Consider the following 21,638-nt stretch of genomic DNA (forward strand, 5'->3'; position numbering starts at 1 on the left):
ATTACCACGTTCTGGTCCCTCAGACTGGAGTATTACTTATCGGAGCTGCGTCTGACACCGGCCCCACACCTCGTAAAATAAGGAACTGCGCCTCCCGGCCTCACCCGAGCCAGAGAAGGCGAAGCGGGAAAGCCGAGCCAGCCGGATCGCGCGGTGGGGCCCGGCCTGTCCGTGTGCCACGGGGTCCCAGGCGGAAAGAGGAGAAACCGCTTACATCCCAGAACGTGGCAAGCCCGGCCAAGGCCCAGGACCCAACGGGGAAGGAAGAGGCAAAGTCTGGTGGCTTTCCCTGGGCAGGCAGAACCGAAAGTGGGTCTGCAGAGGCCAGAGTCCTGAGGGAACGGGCATGTAATGGCCCCAGGTGGTGAGGGAACTCCGGCCACAGCGTGGGAGGCCCAGAGTCCCAAGCCTTAACGAACCTCGCCCCGAGAATGAGCGTAGGGCCACAGCCCCTCACAAGGTCCACATCACACTCACACATACTCTCACCCGCAAAGAATAGCACACCTAATGCACACACCTCGCTCCCACGGAGCGCGCACACCGGTGCACACACACCACAAAAAGCCTCAGCTGAAACAGGTACGGCAGGCGGCCGCTGAGAAGCCCAGGGCCGGCACTTGGATTCGAGGCCCTGTCACATCACAGATCCGCGCAGTACTTCCCGAATCGCGGCCAAGGCCATCTAAGCGCCCTGGCCCCACCGTGGGTAGCGGCTCCCATCAGAGCCGGGAGAGCTGAAGAGAGACTGGCTGTGGCCCAGGTTTCCCTGGATGCCAGCCCCTCGCTCCCGTCTGCAGTCAAGCCCCTCAGCCCCTGGCCACGGTCGCCGCTGCTTCCCTGCGCCACGGGGCCAGAAAACTAGCCCCACGCTGCGGTGCTTGGTCGGGCGGAGTCTGGCCTAACAGCCACACGCGCTGTCAGCGGGGCTCCGGAAGCCCACTAGCAGCCTGGCGGGGGCATCGAATACAGCAGAGCCAAAGAGACTGTGGGAGGCTCGAACCTACCCCCCAAACTGCGCGACCCAGCGCGCAGCGCGCTCTCCCCGAGCTTCCGCGGCTCAGCCTCAGCTCAGGGCTCCCGCGGAAGCCTCTTGCCACTTCCTTCCGACGACGGTGCGATCCTTCTTCAGCCCACCCTTCTTTCTGGCCTCTAAGAACAACGAATTCCTTCTCGTCTTTCGCGACCTGGGTCCAATGCCACCTCCTCGGTGAAGCCCCCACCACCCCGAGCCCGAAGCCGTCCCTCCGAGTTCGGCAAATGGCACTTCCCTACCCTTTGGCCCAAGTCTCCTATTAGCGCCAGGGGGGGCGGCGGGCCTCCTCCGCTAGACTGGGAGCTCCTTGAGGGCAGGAACCGGATCAGATTGGTTTCAATTTCCCCAGCCCCTAGCGCGGCCTGGCCCAGAAAAGATGCACAATAAGCAGTTGCTGAATTGAATAGATTTTCCGCTTTATTTTATTAATCCTTCCCCTTCCTTCTTTCCCTCTTTTCCTCCTTCCTTCCCCCCTCGTTATTTTTTATTTCTTGGTTATATTCAATTGTCATGTTTTTCAGGCTCATTAAATCCATTTAGAGACAAAAGAATAAAAGGCAGAAGGGGAAGGAGGGGGAGGAGAAAGGGGGAGGGGAGGGGAGGAGAAGGGAGGCCGGAGAAGCAAACAAATAACCCGCTTTAACTAGACGGGCGGATAAATGGCCCCGTTTCTCCTCAGCCCCGATGCGCCTGCTTAGCTGCGCGCCCCGCGGGCGCCGCAGCTCTGGTGGGCTCAGCCCTGGGGCCGCCGCCCCCAGCCCGAAGGGACCCAGCAGGGCCCGGGCCTGGGGCCGCGAAGCAGAGAGCGGCCTGAGGTGCCAGGACCGCTTCATTGGGATTCATGGGCGTGTTGGGCGGGCGGCCCCGGGCTCCGGGCGCGGGGCGGGGGCCGGGCGGGGGGTGGGGTGCACAGGGCGGGCGCAGATGCCCGGGTGACCGCCGCGCCGCGGTCCCTGCGCTGCCTTTGTGCCGGGGAGACGCGCGCGGGGACCTAATCCATCAAATTGTCTACAAATTGTGAAGAAAATTCAAAAACCATATGGTCGCCAGCGCCGGCGCGCTCTGGGCTGCGGAGGGCCGCGGCCGCGCCCGCACCCGGAGCTGCGGGGGGCTGGGCCCGGCTATTGTCGCCTGTCAGCGGCCGCCCGGGTCCATTCGTCCCGGCCTTCATGGTCCGCGCTCCGAATTACAGACCCATCCATCCTGAGAGAGGGCGATTTATGTCGCCCGGGAGGAACCGGCCGCACGCCCGCCCGGCTGCCCTGCCGCCTCTTTCCCTCTTTCGTTCTCTCCGCTTCTCTCCCCTCTTCCCATTCCCTTTTCCTCCTGTCTCTGTCTCTGTCTCTCTGTAGCTTTTCCCCTCTCTCTTTCTGCCCCCCTATCTCTGTGACACTCCACTTTCTCGCTCTGCTTTTGGAGTGTTTTTCTGGGCTCTTTCTTCTTCGGTTTCTCTCTCTTAGTTTCCTTCCCGGACACGCAGTTCCCTACTCAGGCCCCGGGGCCCCATCGCCTGCTTGAGACCAGATGCGCATTTCTCACATCAATTTTGTGGAGAAAGAGAGCCTAGCGGCCCGGAGGCGGGACCCTGCTCTGGTGACAGCGGCCACTCGCCAGCCCAGCGACAACAAAAGCCCAGAGAGAAACCCGCTCAGTCCGGAAAAGTGAAAGCAGCCTGTGTCCTTGCCTCAGCCGCCCTCGAGGTGCGGGAACCCCAGAGAGTTCTTGGGAGATTGATGTCTCTGCCCTCGGCCGAGGTCGGGGCTCAAAATTTGTGAATGTTAACAAGAAATTCACCCAAAATCTCAGACGTTTAGGGTGCGCATCTTCCTGTGCCTGAGTGCGCAATTCAGCCTGCCCTTGGTGTCTTCGGCCTCGTTTTCCTTCCTCCCCCAAGGGTGAGGCCCTCCTTGCGGAACTGAAACTTGGGAGCCCTCAAGCCCACCCCGCTGTCTGACGGAGCTATACCTGCCGCACACGGGAAGCTTAGCTGGCGACCCAGGGAGCGCGGGAAGAACGCCCTTGGATTGGGATGGGATGCTGGAACCACAGAGCAAGTCCCCTCAATCCACCTTTGCTCCACACCCGTGGCACCCCCAGTGTACGCACGCATTTTCTCCCATTATTGCACGCCTCACTTTTTACCCGGACCTCGCGAAGCCCGCTTCTCTTGCCTCCCCACCGTTTGTTTGGGAGCTGCCGAGTGTTGGTGGGCAAAAAGCGCCTCTTCCTACTGCTTCCCCGTCACCTCTCATTCTCACGCCTGCCCTGAAACTCCTCCAAATCTCCAAGAACTGGGCAGCCAGCGACCAGCAGCAGTGAAACCCTGAGCCTGCTGCGGCTTCTCTGAATAGGGCCCACTCATTCAGACACGGTCACCGCCGTTTCTAGTAAAATGGCAAAGACTTTATTTATCGAAGAAAGAGGCCTTGGGTACAGTCCAGGGAGGAAAGGGCAAGGCAGGAATAGGGAAGGGGCACCCGGGACCCAACCTTCTCCCGCTGCCCTTGTCTGGCCAAGTCGAGCTAGGATCAGGGCATTTGAGTCTGCAAGACGGACCCAGAACTACGGAGGTGGGGTGAGGGCTTAGGTCGGCCTCCTCTCAGTCTCTGTCACATGCAAAAAAATTCTAAAAAGAGTAAAAAATAATTCTAGGACTTTGGGTTCCATTTTCGTTGCTTGATTGGTTGGATATTGCCCTGCTTTGTCCCTAAGACCCAGATCCCAGCAGTCAATCCAAGGACACCGAGAGAGGGTGAAGAGGAATCTTAAAAATAGCGTTTGCGGGCATTTTGGGAGGCAGAAATGGCATGGAAAACAGACTTCTCTTGAGTGGGGGGAAAAGATCGATTTGAAACTTGCAAGTCAGGACCCGGCTGCCCCCCTCAGCCCCTCCCACGCGGGGTAAAAAAGGCAGAAGGAAATAATAGGCCTAGGAAGGTGAAGAGGGAGAGGGCCAGTGCATTCGCCACATGCAGAGAAAAATCAGAACAGTCCGGCGGCCCCCTCCTCCAGACTGCGGAGTTAAGTGTTCGTTACCCTCCATTCTGCTTCTCCCTCAGCAAACCCGGTAGCCTGAGAGTTTTGAAACATGGAAATCGCCGAGATTTTAAAAAAATAAAAGAAAGGAAAAAGTCAGGCTGAGATGGGAAGAACCCGCTATATAGGTTTAAATATTTATACAGTAGCCATACAGAATTTCATGGCGAGGGCTCCCAGGGTGGCGGAGGCCGCGCAAGGTGGCCGGCCCGGCCGGCCAGCCCTGGTTTATTGCTTCAAGAGGGAAGAGGCGGCTGCCGCAGGGGCCAAGTTCAGGCCCGGAACATAGGAGAAGACGGGAGTTGCAGAGGAGGTCCCAGCTCCCCTCGGCGGTCCGGGAGGCGGCGGGTGTATGGGCGCTGGGGGCCCGGGACAGCGGAAGATCCCGGGCGCAGTTCAATCGTCCACGTCAATCTCTTCATCTTCCTCGTCCTCTGAGCAGTCCTGGCTGCTGGCCGGCTGGTCCGTAAGCGGGGAGGCGGGCGAGAGCTGCAGGGGCCCGGCGCCCGGGGCCTGCGGGGCGCCTGGAGGGAGCACCGGGGAGCCAGGCCTCGACTTGACCCTCCCGCAGCCGCCTCCACCGCCTCCTGCGGCCTCCGAGTTCTGCTCGAGTTCGGCCAGCGCCACGATGTCCATCTGCCCGCTGGGGCCCAGTTTCTTGGCGGACTCCACATCAGCCTTCATCTCCTCCAGGTCCCGCTTGAGCTTGGCTCGCCGATTCTGGAACCAGGTGATAACCTGAGCGTTGGTGAGGCCCAGCTGCTGCGCGATTTGGTCGCGATCGGCAGGAGACAGGTACTTCTGGTAGAGGAAGCGCTTCTCCAACTCGTAGATCTGGTGGTTGGTGAAGGCCGTGCGCGACTTTCGCCTCTTCTTGGGGGTCTGCCGCTGCCCAAAAATGGTCATCCCGTCGCGGCCTGTGAGGAAACCACAGGGGTTTGTGCCAGGGGACAGGAGACCACACCCCGGCTCTCCTTCACCCCACCCAGGCCCATCCGGCCTGAAGTCTGCCGCCGTTCCCTTCTTGGATTTGATCAGGCCTTCCGGACTAGGGCAAGCCTCGGCTACGGCAAACCCCCTAGTCTGTCGTCTACCGGAAGTCCCTAGGAAAAATTGTTTTGATTTCTGCAGCCCACCTAAGAGTTGGTTTGAAAGATCCGAGATCGCTAAAGCACAAGGGGGCCAGACAGGGATGCCCAGACTGCGGTGTTAATATTTAATGTTGGTTTTCCATCTCTTCCTAATCACCCTGATTCTATCCCTACCAAAAGGGTCCCAGCAAAAGGCTCTTCATTCCCCACCCCAGGCACAGGACAAGGAGTGCCCACGCCACTGGGAGCAGGAAGGAGCCCAGCAGAGCAGGAGAACTGCGGAGAAATCTTGGGTTCCCGCCACCCCTCCCGGGTCACTCGACTCTGGCCTATCCAGAGGTCCATAGGAAATAGGGTTTGGGTCCTGTCCCACCCATTTCCACTCCCAGCGTCAGCGGCCTGGGCTAGAGGGCCCTGGCGGCCAGCGCAGGAGGAGGCGGGCAGAGGCACAAGGCTCAAAGCGTGGGGCACAGGGAGTGGGGCGTGGGGACTGGGGTGCTGGGCGCAGGGAAACCCAGCGGCAGCGCTTACCTTCTGCTGCCTGCAGGACGCTGACCTCCAGCCCCTTAAAGGTCTTGCTGGCGAGCTCTTCCAGCGCGCACAGAGGCGAGGTCTGTGAGAGCAGCGCTCGGCCCGCCAGGGGCAAGCCGCCCGGCGCGTGCTTGTCTGCGGCCGCCAGCAGGTGCGCCGCCCCGCACAGCGAGTAACTTCTCCGCACAGACGGCTTGTTGAGGATGTCCTCGATGCTGAACGGCGTCAGCGGCTTGTTGGAGTTGGCGGGAGGCGGCAGGTGGTCCAGCGGGCTGCGCCGCCGCTCCTCCCCCGGCACCGCCTTGCCGTCCTCCTTGGAAGTCATCTCGGCGTCGTTTGGGGGCCCGGCCGGGGCGGCTCGGGCCGCGGGGACCCAGCCAGCGGGCAGCTCGGGCACCGGTCGGAGCGGGCGGGCGGCAGCAGCAGGCGAGAAGGAGGCCGCGCCGGGCAGGGCGCGGGCCGGACGCGGGGCCGATTAGCGCAGCGGCAGAGGGAAGCAGAGCCGCACGGGGCCCCAGGAGGAGGGCGCTGACGCGGGCGCCACCGCCGGGGCTTCCAGCAATCCGGGGCCCGAGCCGGGGCGCACCGCGCGGGGCTCCAGTTTCGCCAGCCCCGGTGCTATTTAAAGGTGTCAGGTGGCTCCGAGGCGGCTCCTGGCCCCGGGTCCTGGCGGCGGCAGTTGGAAGAACCGAGGAGAGGGCGCCGATCCCGTACTGCGAGGGGAGGCGGAGAGATGGGGCAATTGACTATTGCTAACAAGTTAGCCTTGATCGAGGAGTAATCAATTATCTGCAGCGGCACTTCTCTCTCTCTCTTTCTCTCTCCTTTCTCCCTTTCTCCGCTCTTCTTTCCCTCTGTTCCCTCGCCTCCTGTTCTCTCTCCCTCCCTCCCTTTCACCTCTCTCTTCTCGGCTCCCCCCGTCTCTCTCCTTCTCTCCCTCGCCCTCTCTTTCACTCTCTGTCCAATGCAGGCGGCTCTAAGTTGGGAAGCTCATTAATTAGCGGGCCAGGGGTAGGAGGAGCCGGCTGGAATTAGCCTGCCTAATACGCCTGTCAGTCCGGGCGCTGCGCCGCGCTCGGCCCGAGCTGTTTGTAAATTACATTAGCGGCGCCTTTATTGCACCCGAACCTCCGGCTACTGAAAAGCTGCCGCCCCCACCCCAAACTGCGAGCCGCGCTCCCGGCACACCCGCCTCCCGCCGGCCTGACTGTGATGGCAGCGCTGGCCCAGAGGTCTCAGGCTCTCCGACCCGGGATTTAGCGCCCACGAAGGGCGGCGAGAGCCTAGCCAGGGAGGGACGCGGCCTCCGCGCGGGCCAGGTAAGACCAGGAGCACGGGTGGGCCCCGCCGCCTCCGTGAGGACTTCGTCCAACTGAGATCAAGGACCCATCGCCCCTACCTCTAGACCCTCTTGTTCCTCACCCCTAGCCCTCGGCCACACGCCTGGGGAGAGGGAGTCTGCAGCCCCCAGGCTGGCCCGCTGGAGGTCTGAACGGGCTCTGCAACCCTGGGTGAGGCGACACGGGACAGGGGTGGGGGACTTCAGGGGCTGGGGGAGGGGGCCAGTCACAGGACTCAAGCCTTCTCTAGCCAAGAGCGGAGTCGGGGAGTTGGTGGTTCCAGGCACCTTTCGGGCCTGAGCCCGAAGCAACAGCCTTACCTACTTCGACAATCTTGCACACTCTTTTCTCGGGCCGTGGCATTCCAGGTCGGCTGGGGCCACCGCCCCCCTGGTGACAGGCGTCCCACCCGGCAGCCCGGCCAGGTGCCGGGCTAACGGGGCCGGCTCAGGGCCTCCCCGCTGCGCTCTGCCCAGGCCTGGCTGGGGCCCGCTGCCCGCCCCGCCCAGCCCAGCCCAGCTCCGGACATGAGTACACCGCCCGACTCCAGCTGTTCCGGATGCGGGGCGGGGGCCTGGAGGAGGCCTGGCCACGGTGGGGCTGTGCCCTCAGGAACCCCCAGGAAAGCCGGGGTTCCAGTCACTTCTGGGACTGGGAACCCTACGACGCGACTCTGTATATGGGGAGCATTTGTGCGCATCGGTATTTCAGTGTTTATGTTTTTGAATATGTGTATTTGTGTGTGGCTCTCAATGTGTGTATTTGTGTAAACATATGTAAACCTGTGGGTATTTAGGCCTGTTTGAACCCCTATGTGTGTCTTTTATTTCCTTTGGGTATCCAAGGGGACTGTGCTCCCAGGCTCATTTTTCTCTTGCTTCCCTCCTCTGGTTTGTGTGCACAATTGGCCCCACCATCCTAATTTTACATTTCTGCCCCTAGAGAAAGGAGGGGAGAAAGAGGAGGTTGGAGCCAAGGGAGAAATAGCTGTTCACCTCCCCACGTACAACCCCAGCCCTTTCCCTGGCTTTGTTTGTAAACTCCTGGGCAGACAGTGTGGTCTGGCAGCCGTGCTTGGTTAAGAGAAGAGCCCAGAGAGGCCAGTGTGGAGGACTGTGGCCCAGCTTAGAGGTTAGGATGGGAAGAATAGGACCTCATGGGCTTCTTGCCCCCCATACCTTCCCCAGAGAGGGAGTAAGCCAAGACAGGGAGCAGGTTCTCTCCCTGGATGCCTCCAGAATAGGGACCTCTGTGCATCAGAGATTGGTTTCTTTATCTCCTGTTATTTGTTTGGAACATGCAGCTCTTCACAGTAAAAGGGACAGTGTAGGATTTTTGTCTGGGACCCCAGTGCCTGCCCCAGACTTGCTTGGAAGTGTTGGGAAGAGCTACTTACCCTCCTCCCCATCTTTGTCCTGAATTGGGGTGGGGTCGGGTGGGGGTGGGGGTGGTGTTCAGAGCCAGGAATGGTGAGAATAGGATTCTCAGTTCCCCCAGAACTACAGAACTATCCCCAAGGCAGGCCTGTCTGTGATGCATCAGTATTGCTCTGGGAGCCATGAGGTGATATTGGGCCTAGCAGCTGCAGAGTCAGAGCCCAGAGATGGTGGAAAGGCACCTGAGGGAGAGGGCACCAGGGAGCCAGTCAATGCTGGCTTTAAAGCTGTGGTACCAAGAAGGGTCTGACCCCTCCTCTCACTTCCTGCTCTGAGGATTCCCTCTCAGCTTCTGGCTCACTGCCCTTCCTGCCATAACCCCCACAGCCCTGACCCCGAGTCTTAGACAAGCCACATCCCCCATGCTAACTGAGGAGGTCCCTCCAGATCAAGGAAGGGGGACTCCTTAGTCTCTATCCTGGGAGAGGCTCCATCCCATACTCTTCTCCCTCCTTCCCCCATTTTTCCTGTCTCTACACTTGAAATTGTCCAGCAGGATGGGCTCTTAAGGACAACTCTGCTGTTGCCCATCTTCCGGTCCCTCAGGACCAGTGGAGTTCAGGGTTGCTGTGAGGTTGACAGGAAGGTGAGCAATGTGAATGGGCAGCAGAAGGGCAGGAGCATAGAATTCCTCTACTGGGGCCCTGCTTCCTGCAACCTTTAGTCTTTGGCCACATCATGTCAAAGTGGTTAGGACATTCCACAATCACCTGCTATATTACCTCATCCACCTGCTATTACCAAACCTTTTCCTCTCTTCCTGGACAGTGCCACCAATCCTAAGCCTTTTGTTTTTTTTGGTCTTTTTGGTCTAATGGTTGAACTCTTGGCCAAATAGCCCCAACTGGGGTTCAGTGGCGTTTGGTACCACCCATCCATTTTGTTGTTAGGGGTCCCCTGCCTCCATGGCCTCATCCAGGCCATCTTCAAAAACCAGCCCAACAGCTCCGCAGACTTTTTCCCAACTCTGCATTTTTCCCACTGCTCCTGACCCTAGTGTGTGGGCTGCTGGGATCTTCTGAACTCCTGGAGATCTTCTGAACTCCCCAAATCCACTGGTTTCCCATACCGTTCCTGCAGAGCAGAGAGTTGTGTGTTGGGTTTTCAGTGAGACTTACTCCCTCTCCCTCCAGACTGGGAAATCCTTGAGGGCTGGGATCTTGATCTGGGGATTCCATACACCTCAGACCTGTTCATGCCTGATGCTCCTCCTCGACCCCCAGGCCCTCTATGAGGTTGAATGAGGTTTTGTTGAGCAAATGGAGTATAAATTATTGTATATTGTATATTGTGGAGGGGGCAGGTTTGGGCCCTGACTATCCTCCTCAGGGGAGTTTTGAAGATTGTGCGCATTGAAAAGGGGAATCTCTCAGGGGCAGTAGTGCGGGGGTTAATGGAAAGAAGGCTGCCATCACTCTCCAGGATTTAAGCTTCCATCTAACCTTCTTCCTGAGATCCAATGCTTGGCTAGGAAGATACTCCAGGGTCCCTCTAACCCCAGTCAGTTGAACCAGTGTCATCTCCCCAGGAGCGTGAGGCAGCTAGTATCTGGAGTCTGCTCCACGGAGGGAATGCCTGTCTTCAGAGCCTCGTCTATACTGTATCATGACTCCAGAATTACTGCTTGCCACCTATACTGCCAGGGTCCAGCCTTATAACATCTCCTGTGTCAGGGGAAGGTATTATTCTGCCAAAAATATGCTTTTCCCCTTGTTTAGTGGATATTCCAGACAAAGAGGAGGGAAAGAGTATTGCATGAATTGCAAGAAAAAGGGGACCCTGTAGACCCAAACAAAATAAGTTATTCCTTAGCACAGGGGAATAATTCAAGCAAATCCCCAAAGGCTCCATTGCCTTTAATTCAGATTGTTTTGGTAGCCCCATTCATTTCCAGATTATTTGTGTATGCAGCAGCGTTGGCCCTCAAGCCAGAGCTTTCTTCAGAAAAAAAGGTTCTGACACCACTTGAAATGAGTTAACTTGACTACCAATTGGGATCATTTTTGTCCCCCTTGGGAACTGTTATCTGACACTCCTTGTGGAATTCAAAGTGTTCCTTCTGCTATAGAAGTAGACTTGGATAGATGGTTTCCTGCCACCCTGGCTGAACCAAGGCTTTCCACTTGGTTTTTATATTCTGCCCTGGGCAACTGTCTGCAGTAACAAGAATGACCAGGACAGTAAAGATCGTGAGCCCTTACCCTGTACCTGGCTTCAGGCTGTGAGTTTTATTCATTTATTATTCATAACCCTGTGAGGTAGCTACTGCTATTAGATAGATTTTACATAAAAGGAAAATGAAGCCCAGAGAAGTTAAGTAACCCATCCAAAGTCACACAGGCTGTTTTGGAGTAATTAGGACTTGAAGACTGGTTTTTCTGACGCAAGTCTTAATCCAGAAACTGTGGGGTTTTAACCAGAGGTCCCCAAGAGTTCTTTGAATGGGCTTCAGGGGTTCTGAAGATCCCAGAAATTGTGTCAAATTATGTATGTGAGCCCAAATGGACACATTTTTCCAGGGGCTATGTAACACATTATATTCTCAAGAGGGGTTGGAGGTTCAGAAAAGGTTAAGGCCAGAAGCAGACTGAAAGGGGAAGAGGGAGGGAAGCTGCCTCCCAAAGGTGTGGGAAGCAGGGAGCCAGATGCTCCATAATTCATATGGGGGCTCCAAGCCTGCTGCTGGACCTGCCCTGCTCTCTCTGGCCAGGTCTAGTTCTCAGACCTCATCTGGCAAAAAGACGTGGAGGCAAGAACTGTGGCCAGGGCACTCCTTTGGAGAACACTCCTCCCTGATTCTCTCCTCTTCACTTCTTTAGTGAATTAAACTCCCTCAGTGCCTAGTGACAGGGTGGTCCCACCACATGGGCCAACCTTCTCCAGCACTTCAGCCCTGCATGGGGTGATTAACTGCCTTTTGGAAGTGTGTATGGTGGGCCCGGGTGTGGGCAGAGACAGACAACTAAGTGATAGAGACAGGTAGAGATGGGAAGAGACAGTTCCTGGGAGGTGCTCAAAGCCCAGGTGACCTTACTCTATAGCCCCCAGAACAGCCCTCTTTTTTGGTTCCAAGCCTTTGCTCTCTTCAGCCTGGACCAGAAGGATCTCCATCATTTTCCTTCCTGGCACCTCTTGCTGTGTTTTAGTGCTCAGCTCATCTTGGGGAATCTTCCTTGCCTTGTTCAGTTCCTCTGTACTCCTTAGCGCAGTAGCACACCCTCCTTGGAGTCAGTGTTGGATTGTCTGGAATGTGCTGGTTTGTCTGTCTGCCTTCCTGCCTCTCTCTCTCCACCTGGCCATGAACTTGGGGAGGAAGCAGCCTGAATCTTCTCTCCATGCCCTATGCCAGCTTGGCACATACCAAGGGCTCTTCATGCATTTGTTGAATGAATAAACTAAATGAATAATAAGAAATAAAAGAGAGATCCAGGCAGGGACCCCAGCCTGTGCCCGAGAGAGAGGAGCAGGGATGAGCGAAGGTGGGTACATTGTGTTGCCAGCTGCATGCAGATGTGTGTGACACCCCTGTTGCTCATACCTCCAACACACACAGAGGGGCACAGAGACCTCATAATCTAATGCTATTTGGCATGGAGTTGGGGGTGGGAGGATGGGTTCTGGACCCAGCTGTGGTGTGGCCTGACTGGATTGGAGTTTGCACTTGCTTGCTCTCTCTTGTTCTCTCTCAAACAATACTGAACCCCCCTCATATTTTGGGCCCAGAAGCAGAGAGGAACATACAGAAGGAGGGTGATGGACAGGCAGGAATGACAGGAAACAGACTATAAAAAGAGTAAAGGATAAGTGGGGGAAGTCCTGTTCTGTCCCAGTAGAGCTGGCATTTGAATTGAAGCTCGAAAAAACCAGGAACATTAGGTAGGTGCATAAGCCAGAACCACTCTCCAGGCAAGGGGAACAGCCAAACAGGAGTCCAGAAGCACCAGCCCAGAGAGGGAGAGAGAATGCCACCATACTTCCTCCCTTCCCTGGCCTGCTCAGTGAGCTGCTGGGATCAGGGTGTAATCGTTGGTCCCTTGTGCATCCCCAGTAGGGGCTGGTGGGCTCCTGGGATAGCTGTTAAGGGCTGCAGGGGTCGAGGATAGAGTTGAGGAGAGGCCGCCCTGGCTGCTCCTGGGCTTGTAATGGAGGGTCTCATTCTCTTTGGTGCTCACAGAAGCTGCAAAGGCAGATTCTCTCTCACTAACCTACGTGGCCTCAGAACTCCCGAGTGTAAGCAAATATAATAATGGTGGTAAGCACCACCCATTCCACAAAAGTCTCACTGCCTGAGGGAATGAGCCAGGCTGCAGCCCAGGCAAGGGCCCTGAGCTAGGAAAAGTGAATAGGCAGAGGAACCGAAGCCAGGAGAGGCAAGGAGACCTAGGAGCTGGCGGGCGCAGCTAGACAGGCACCGGAAAGGCCTGAGTCAGGCTTCTCGTAATAAAGTGCACGTGAATAATTCAGCAGCGTGCGGGAGCTCATTGCATTAGCGTGGAAGCCCCAGCCGCCCCTCTCATTCCCGCTGGGGGGAGGAGGGTCACTAACACGCCTGAGGAGGGGAGCCAGGTAGAAGACCCACTGTCCAGGAGTATCCTGGATTCTGCCGAGGCCACGTCCCAGGAGATTGCCTGGTCCCCAATGGCTTCCAGTCCCTAAGGTCAGAGGACCGCCTGCTGGGCAGTGCTGTCCCAGCTAAGCAGCTCTCAAGACCCGGGGCAAGTGAAAAGAGGCAGTGGGACTAAGGCCAAAATAGAGAACAGAGGTTGGGGTGAAAGGGTGTTCTAGCCTGTGGGAAACCACGCTGCTGCAGCATCCAACAGCACAGAGAACAAGGGCGGCGTGACTCGGAGCAAAGTGGAGAAAACAGGCTCAGTCCTGTGCTCGGGGTCCTGATGCCCTGAGGCTGCTTCATCTGGATTGGGATTTTTCCATACAATCAGTGAAGCTCCAGAAAAGCCACAGGACCCTCGATCCACGATGGTCCCAAGTTTCTGGGCCTCTGCCCCCGCCTTTCCCTGACCTGCGAATCCAGTTCTGCCAGCGCCAGCTGCGGGTGTCTGCTGGGGCCCCGCACTTCCCTGTGCGCAGAAGGGAACCCCAGGCGGCTGGGCCTGAGACAGAGGCCACATGTGTAGCGTCAGCAACTTATTTCATTTGAGCAGAACCAGCACCCTTTGGCTTTTCCAGTTCCCACATGTTCCTGGGTTTCCAGTCTGGAGGGATCACACACATCCCAACAAACCTCCACTGCCACTTCATTCCTCCAGCTCTTCCCCAAACCCCTTCACTTCCATTAGGTCGACCCCATCCTCTCTTTGGCAGCCCCCATACTCCCACTTGGTGAACTTTGGACGGTGACCCTGGCACTGGCCCTGCTGGCTCTTGCTGCTCACAGAAGCTGGTGGACAAAGCCCCAGGCTGGTATTCACCGGTGCCCCAGGCAGCCAAACCAGAAGCTCTTTGCAGAAGACAGTGGGAGTTCCCTTTTCATGTCATCTTCTTCCTCTTCTCCTGCTGCCTCCTCCTCCACTTCCTTTTCCCTCCGCCTTTACACATTTCTTTCTCATTCGTTTTCCTTTGTTTGGTGAAGTGCGGTGGGCCACAGCCACTGGCCCCTAGAGAGGCCTGGGCTTACTTTATCCTTCTTAAGGACTCAGCTCTGATGCTGGGCTCCTGGACAAATTTTGAACTGCTTCTGAAGCAGGGTGGCTCAGGTGTCGTCGAAGAGGCAGGTAACATGGACTGATGGCACCTTGAGCTGAGACAGCTTCACTGCCAGCAGCTGTGTGATCTTGGGTAAGTCTCTTAACCTCTCAGAGCCTCAACAGGGCAAAAGTCGGGAGATTTAGGGAGAGTGATGGGACTATGCCTTTTCATTCGTTTGGGAAAAGGGGTTGCATGCTTTCAGGCTTAATGAGGAAATGAGATTCTCGAGAATTCTAGGTCTGAAATGGCCATTTCAGGATATTTTAACGAATATTTCAGCAGCAGGTTGTGGCTTCTTTTTAGTTTTCTTTTTTACAGCTGATGGGCCAGGCTTCTACAACCAGGCTTTAGAAACCTTCTTTCTAATCCTCACCAGGTCTTCATTTTACCGAAGAGGAAACAGGTTAAGAAACATCGTGTTTGTCAGCGCCACAGGTGGAATTTGAACCCAGTCTGCTTCGGAGGTGCTCTTGAGTTTAAGCCACGCAGTCTCACGTTGGATAGCCTGCTGCGACCTCAGCTGGGAGGGGTTGGGCTGAATCTACCAGCGTTTCTTTTTTCCAGTGCTAGGGATGCTTTGAAATTCTTATTTTCAGGTAAACAGTTTTGGCTGTTCCCAGAGAAGGACGGACATAAGATCCAGTGAGGGACTTCCAGCATGTTACGGCATAGCCATAACTTTTCCCCAAGCCCGTGCATAGGGGGTGGCAGTGACAGGGCAAAGTGGAAGCCATCGCTCCCTGATTTTCCTCCTTCGATTCTGTCCACTTGCTCATAAGTCTGTCTGTCCTATGGGGCCTGTGTCCTGGAAGCCCTGGACCAAGGGGGAGAAGGAGCAAGGGGGCGAAGGTGCAGAACCCTGCCCAGGGTAGAGGTGTGGCCTCTCCAGGGGCGCCTCTCTAAGGTAGGGTCCTCCTATCCTAGCCTGCAGAGGCGAGACTGACTGTGGGTGAGCGGAATTGGGTAGGCTGGAAACCCGGGTCCAAGGATCCCTGGCTGAGCAGGGAAGGGCTGGAATCCGGCCTCCTGGCGACTCCATCCTGAGCTCCTGCCGGAAGGTCGCCGGGTGGCAGCCCCCACAGGCCATGTGTCCCACGACACAAATCCCATTACACTGTATTTATGTTTCACTTTATTCTTTTTTCTCTCTTATTATTGTCTCACTATGGGGGAGGCAAAGGATATAATATATTCATCTTTATTATACCAAATCTGTATGAAGCATTTAATAAAACGCTGTTTCCACACAGCCAGGGATATTAGTATGAGCTATTCTTAAGTTAATGCTCCAGTACTTAGGGCGCCTCCGCCACAGCGCCTGCTGCTGGCGGGCCGGAGGAAGCACAGGCCCTGGCCGGCGCGCGCCCCATGCCCGCCCTGAGCGCTCAGGCCCGTTCTCGCCTGCTGCTCTCCGCCCGCGCGTCGGTTCTAGCTGGCGCTCAGTGACCTCTCCAGCCCCAGCCTGGGAGGAGGGGCTCGGAAGAGCCGAGTTCAAGTCACTCCTGAGTTTCTAACCCCCTATGGGCCTTGCTTGGTTTGTACCTATGAAAATGAGAATTCCACAGTCACTTTCCTCTCAGGGCTTTTCCTTGGAAGGCTGAGGAGAAGATGAGGGTGGACAGAGCTTTATAAACAGGAAAAGGAGCGCAGGTATTTGTGGTGACTGGGTTGATGGGGGCCAGAAACACAGAGATCACAAAAGTGGTTCTAGGCAACACAGGCCCTCAAGCTGGACCCCAGCACAGGCTGGGAGGCAGAATGGAACTCCAGTTTGAGTGGAGCCCAGAAGGTTTCAACATGTCTGGACTTCACCCTAGCTAATAAAGGCAACTCTACCTGGTAAGGATCTTGGCTTGTCCCATGGTCCTCCCTGTGGTAGGCAAACAGTCTTTGTAGTCCAATTTATAGTTAGAAAATTGAGATTCAGAAAGATCAAGTGGCTTGATTGAGGTGGCCCAGCTGAGAAGTAGCACAGCAGATCATACAGCCTTCAGTACTTTAATACTCTGCGTCCCTCCCCCGTCCAGTCCTCCTGCTCCCTACCTTCCCCCTCAGCAACCCCCTCCATTCACATTTTTAAGAATTTTCCATGAACTATAAGCTTTACATTCTGCTTTACACACACACATACCCACCTCCCTAAGGATGCCCATGAGAAGAAGAAACAGTCACATAACTTTCCATATCCAGGCCCACTCCCCAGTCCTTTAGAGCCCACTACCTGGCTTCTTTTCAGACCCAGATTTGGGCACACCAGTCTTACTTAAGCCCTCATGCTGGCTTGTGGGGGAGGGCAGGAGGCAGCTAGGGCAGGTCAGAAGGAGGTATTATGTAGGAAAGGATTGGAGAGGGGAGGTGAGTCCCTCTGGGTAGGACAAATAACCTCCCATAATTCTCAGTCCTCCTCTACCCCCATCACTTTATCCTTGGGGGCTGTACCAGAAACCCACATACCATATACTGTTGGTGGGAGCTTCTTTGGAAGCTAAGGATACTTGAGAAATCAGACAGCTCCCACCTGGGGCTGGCTGGGGGAGGAGGGTACAGTAGCAGGGCTAGGACTCAGGTGAGACAAGTGAGGCACACAGGGCACAGGGTTTAAGGAGGCACTTACTCTCAGCACTGTGTGCTTAAATTTTATGCTTGGGCATCTCACTTGACACACCCTAGATCCAGTGCTGCTGTGTGGTCTGGGAGGTGGAACCATCTCCAGGGAATTTCTGAGTGGAGATAAAGAAGATGATTTCAATTCATCCTTGTGAATGGCTTTCTGAAGGGCAAAAGTATAAACCCTGGAATGAGCTGCCTTGTGCGGGAGTGAGCTTCCCCCAACAGGTGGAGTATGCAAGGGTCAGAATCTGCTGAGAAGGCTAATAATTACAGTATTGTCATCGCCATCATCACTATTTTACTATCACTCACATTGTGCCAAGTAAAAGCTTCAACCACATTATCTCATGGAATGTATATAAATATGTTTTGGCTAAGAATAGTGTATCAGTCTCTGACGTCATGGGTCCTTTCCAGTTCTGAGAATCTATTGTTGCAGAAGACAAGTGACACTTCTATTGATTTTGGTTACTTCATTTCATCCTACAGTTGACCCTTGAACAACACAGATTTGAATTGCAAGTGTGCACTTATCTGTGGATTTTTTTTCAAAAAATTGTGACAATCTGAAAAAAAATTTGCTGTTCTCTAGCTTTATTGTAAGAATACGGTGTATAAGACACAAAACATACAAAATACATGTTAATCAACTCTATGCTATTGGTAGGGCTCCCATTCAACAGTAAGTTATAATAGTTAAATTTTGGGGGAGTCAAAAGTTATATGTGAATTTTTAATTGCACAGGGGTCAGCTCCTCTAACCCCCACATCATTCAAAGGTCAACCATAGTTTTATTTGGACGTGTCTCATGGACTTTACTAATGGGTAAGCTCTTTGAGGGTAGGGACTATGTCTAATCTCATTTTATTCCCTTTCCTCTTCCATACCCCATGAAGGACAAGGCATATAGCATGCATTTAATAAATGTGTTTATATTGAACAAACACATGAGTACATCAATTTCAAAAGCTGTTTGTATACCTGGTCATCTACTTTCTGGGCTATGACCAGCAGAGCCATTGGGTGGCCATTGGGAGAGGCAGTGCCATCTCTGTAGCATTGTCCCCCTTCCCCCACAGCTGAGCTAGCTCTGGAAGGCACTTATAGAGCTGTCTCCCACATTGTGCTCCGAGCCCTATTCTAGTTTGTGATAAGACAAGCACCAGCCCAGTTCCACCTGTGCAGAAGGAGCTCAAGGCTCATATTGGACAAGCCCCATGAGAAACCATTCAGGTGAGGGAGGAGGCCTCTAGGAGATCAGAGAAGGGAAGAATCCTGTAGCCAGAGAAGTCTGCTTGCAGAGGTGGGACCAGAGCTAGGCCTTGAAGGGTAGGAAGGATTGAGAGGTTGGAGGGAAGAAATAGAATATTCCAGGTTGGAGTAAGAGGAAAGGGGCAGAGGTAGAACTGCTTACAATAGTTTTGGAAACAGGCTGGCCTGGCTAGTGCACTGGAGGAAGATAAGTGGGAAAAGACATTTGTAGAATGTCTTAAATGTCCAGGCCCAGAGCCAGAGACCAGAAATTGGGGTTCATAAATCAGGGTCCATATCCTAGAGCCCAGAAACCAGAATCTACTCAGAACCCAAGGCCAAAGTCCGGAACTCAGCCTTGTCCAAAAATGTCCTCTTGGTTGGTATAAGATGCCACCATGGGGGCTCCAAACTCAAGGTGCATGAGCTTATTTGGTAACAAGTGAATTCCTGATTCACTTGGCCCAGGAAGTCCAAGGCCTGGCATGAGCAAGCCTGAATGTACCTGAAGCCTGCTCCCCAGGACTGGCGTGAGCAGCTGTCCTGGGTCCTCCCAAATGAGAACCTGAGGTCTGGCATCAATCTGCAGCCCAGGTACCCTGAGCTGGAGCAGGAGCCACCCACCAATATATACCCTTCCCTCATCCCTGTCCTTTCCTCCACTCTCTGATACAGGTGGGATCTAGGCTTCTAGTCTGGACCCAGCTGGGCCTGGCCGCCAGAGGGTGGAGCCATGGTGCCTGCGGTGGTGCCAACCCAGCCAGCATGTAGGCGTTGCTGTGCCGGCCTGTCGCGGAGTGCAAGCCTGCCAAGGAGCCGGAGCGCTGTGCCGCGTGGAGGGTGTCAGGGGTGGTATTGTCAGCGCACAAATGCTCAACTTTATGTACTTTTAACTAGAGGTGTAACAGATGGCCCCGTTTCTGTCCAAGCTAGGGAGACTGGTGCCCATTCTGGCTGCAGCCAATCAATCCCGCCAATCTGGGGGGAGCTACAAGCTGGGCTGGGAGGCCTGGAGCCAGCAATTGCGCAAGGCTGTCTGCTCAGGCTGGCCCAGTGCTGCCTCCGCCAGCCGCTCAGCCATGGGCCCAGGGAGGTAGGAGGGCAGGCAAGTGGCATCCATGCCCAGCAGCCCAGTCAGAGGCCTGCCTGGAAGGGAAGGTCTGGACCCACCTGTCAGAACCCAAATGGCAATGAAGACATTTAAGTTCCCAACCCACCCCACTTTATCATTCTCCTGTAGTCCCTGTTCAGTACCTAAGCCCCAAATCTCTAGCCTTGAAACCCTCCAGATCTATAAACCTGCAGACCCATATCCTGGATTGTGGATACCAGATGTTGTTGGGGAATAGGGGTGGGTAGTAGTGCCTTTGGGAGAAATAGTCACGAGGCTACAGGGCTTTAAGAAATGCCCAAGACAGCTAGAAAGGGAAACAGCAAGATCCAGGGATTGCAAAGCTGGGAGAAACTATTAATTAATATATTCATACATTCATACAGTCAGTCAACAAACACTTAGTGAAAGCCTACTTTGTGCCTAGTCCTTTGCTAAGCACTGACTGCACAATATGAATAGGACATAATTCCTGTCCTTGAAACCTTCTCAGGGGAAGAAAGACAAGTACCCAGGCAATTGGAGCAATGAGCTAGGTTTCATAAAAATCTCCAAAAGGACTGTGGAAGCACAGAGCAGGAGCATTTAACCCTGCCTGGGAGATCCAGGGAAGATTCTGGCAGCGTCTGGCTGAGCTGGGTGTTAAAAGACCCATAGAAGTTTTCATTGGAGGTAAAGGCAGGGAAGAGCATCTGAGGGGAAACAAATAGCATGTACAAGATATTGTAAGAAAGAGCATGGTGAAGGTAAGGGTCTGAAAGGATGTTAAGTGTGACTGGGTTTGGGACATGGGTGGAAGAGCAAAGGTGCTGAGGCTGGACAGGGGAGGGGCTCAGGCCTGGCAGGAGATGCCTTGGCACGTTTCAGCAGGCTGGCAACCTGACCTAGCAGATCTCTTCCCTCAGTTGCCCCTCTTATGACCTTACCGCCCCTCAACCTGGGGCCAGAGGAAGGGAGGAAAGGAAGAAACAAGGCCTAGCAGGATGTGGGCAAGGCCAGAACTCAGGGGCCCTGCAGCATCAGTCCTCCAGAGTGACCCTATTCCTGGTTTTCCTCCTTTCCTGCTTTGAGGGATGAGGCCATGAACCAGGGGGCTGACTATGCCAACCATGAACCCCAAGGATTTCTGAGTCTCCTAAAAATGGCCATTCTGTAGGTTCCTTAGAGAGGACTTGGAATCTTAGTCACTCATTCATTCATTCACCAAGCAATGAGCATCAGCTGCATTCAAGACCCAGGCACGATACTGAGGTAGAGCATTATCCTAACCTATGAGGAGCCCAAGTCCAGACAGAAGAGGAAGACAGGAGTCCTTCTGTTTGCAAGGAACTTGAGTAATGACAAGAAAATGGAGGGCTTTTGTAATGAAGTACCTGGTTTGGGATTGGAACTGGATCTAGAAAGCTTGCAGGAATCAAGGCAGCTCTGGGAATGAACTTCTTTCTCATGGTAAGGTGGGAAGGTAGCCCATAGGGTCTCTCTTGCCTCATTAATATTAATGAAATGAATGATTATTGTTATAATAGGAAGAGGAGGAACGATAACTAATAAGTTCTGAGTACTTACTAAATGCCAAACATATTGGTTTCTATGCTTATCTCAGTTGATCCCCTTAAGAACACCGTGAGTTAGTCAATATTGTTATCCCCATTTTACATTTGATAACACTGAGTCTCAAGGAGGTTAGGTATCCTGCCCCAGGTTCAAGCCAGGAAGTGGAGGAGTCAGGATTCTCACTCAGGTCAGCCTCTAGAGCCCAAGCTCATAACTGCTTCTGACCTCTGTGCAGCACAGAGAGCTTCCTGGATTTCCTCATAATTTCTCATAACTGTGACTTGCATTTGACCAGCCGGCCTCTCTGAGTCTCTTTCTACATCACCTCTGCTAACTGCTCTACTCTGCCATATTTCATGGTTCAAATTCCCAAGAGAAGAAATAGGATTGGCTCCGCTCATCTTTTAATGCCAGGCCACATCGTAAGCAGCTGCCCAGCCAAAGAGCTGGCTGGGAGTGGGGCCATGTGCAGCCACTGATCAGCATCTTTGATAGAGCCAAGTGTAGAAATAATATCATACTAAGGAGGAAACACAAAGTGCTGTGTTACAATAAAGGTGTAAGAAAAGGATGAGAGGAGACTCCTTGGAGGCTAGTTTGTGATTTTGATGTTGAAATAAGGATAGGATTTGAGGAGCAGACTTGGAAACATGGATTTCCTGACGAAAGGAAGAGCATGAACACAGGCACAGGGCTGGGATAGCATGAGATGTGTTCAAGGACCAATGAGTAGTTCTGCTTATTGAGAGAGTGAGGTACCTGGGACAAGGCTGGAAAGGTAGGACTTGAATGCCACTGTGAATCTGACCTTAATTCAGTAGGAGTCATGGAGTGTCCTTGAGCAGGAGAGGGATGTGATCAGACACATGTTTTAGGTAGGATGACCATATTGTGTCCACAGTAGTTTCACTTTATGCCTATTATCTCACTGTATT

General features: G+C 54.4%; 1 protein-coding gene across 3 annotated transcripts; it reads right to left on the minus strand.

The window, feature by feature from the left end:
• Positions 1 to 3,436: 3,436 nt before the first annotated feature.
• LBX1 (ladybird homeobox 1) lies at positions 3,437 to 7,633 on the minus strand. Of its 3 annotated transcripts, none has more exons than XM_057506232.1 (3): positions 7,359 to 7,633; positions 5,695 to 6,407; positions 3,437 to 4,989 (listed from the first exon to the last, which is right to left on the minus strand). In XM_057506232.1, exons 2-3 carry the CDS (start codon positions 6,017 to 6,019, stop codon positions 4,469 to 4,471), a joined length of 846 nt encoding a protein of 281 aa, XP_057362215.1. In that variant the 5' UTR covers positions 6,020 to 6,407; positions 7,359 to 7,633; the 3' UTR covers positions 3,437 to 4,468. The 3 variants fall into 3 exon arrangements, with proteins under 3 accessions (XP_057362215.1, XP_036754938.1, XP_036754939.1); XM_036899043.2 differs by having other exon boundaries at positions 7,355 to 7,633; XM_036899044.2 differs by lacking the exon at positions 7,359 to 7,633 and having other exon boundaries at positions 5,695 to 7,206.
• Positions 7,634 to 21,638: the final 14,005 nt, after the last annotated feature.

This window comes from Manis pentadactyla, chromosome 8 (genome assembly GCF_030020395.1).
Source record: "Manis pentadactyla isolate mManPen7 chromosome 8, mManPen7.hap1, whole genome shotgun sequence".
Lineage (NCBI taxonomy): Eukaryota > Metazoa > Chordata > Mammalia > Pholidota > Manidae > Manis > Manis pentadactyla.

What these genes read in the sequence shown, in the direction of transcription:
- LBX1 (XM_057506232.1), bottom strand. Translation starts at nt 6,019, where the DNA reads ATGACTTCCAAGGAGGACGGCAAGGCGGTGCCGGGGGAGGAGCGGCGG. An exon ending in CGTCCTGCAGGCAGCAGAAG is followed by an intron (nt 4,990 to 5,694) that starts GTAAGCGCTGCC and finishes GTTTCCTCACAG; the next exon opens with GCCGCGACGGGATGACCATT.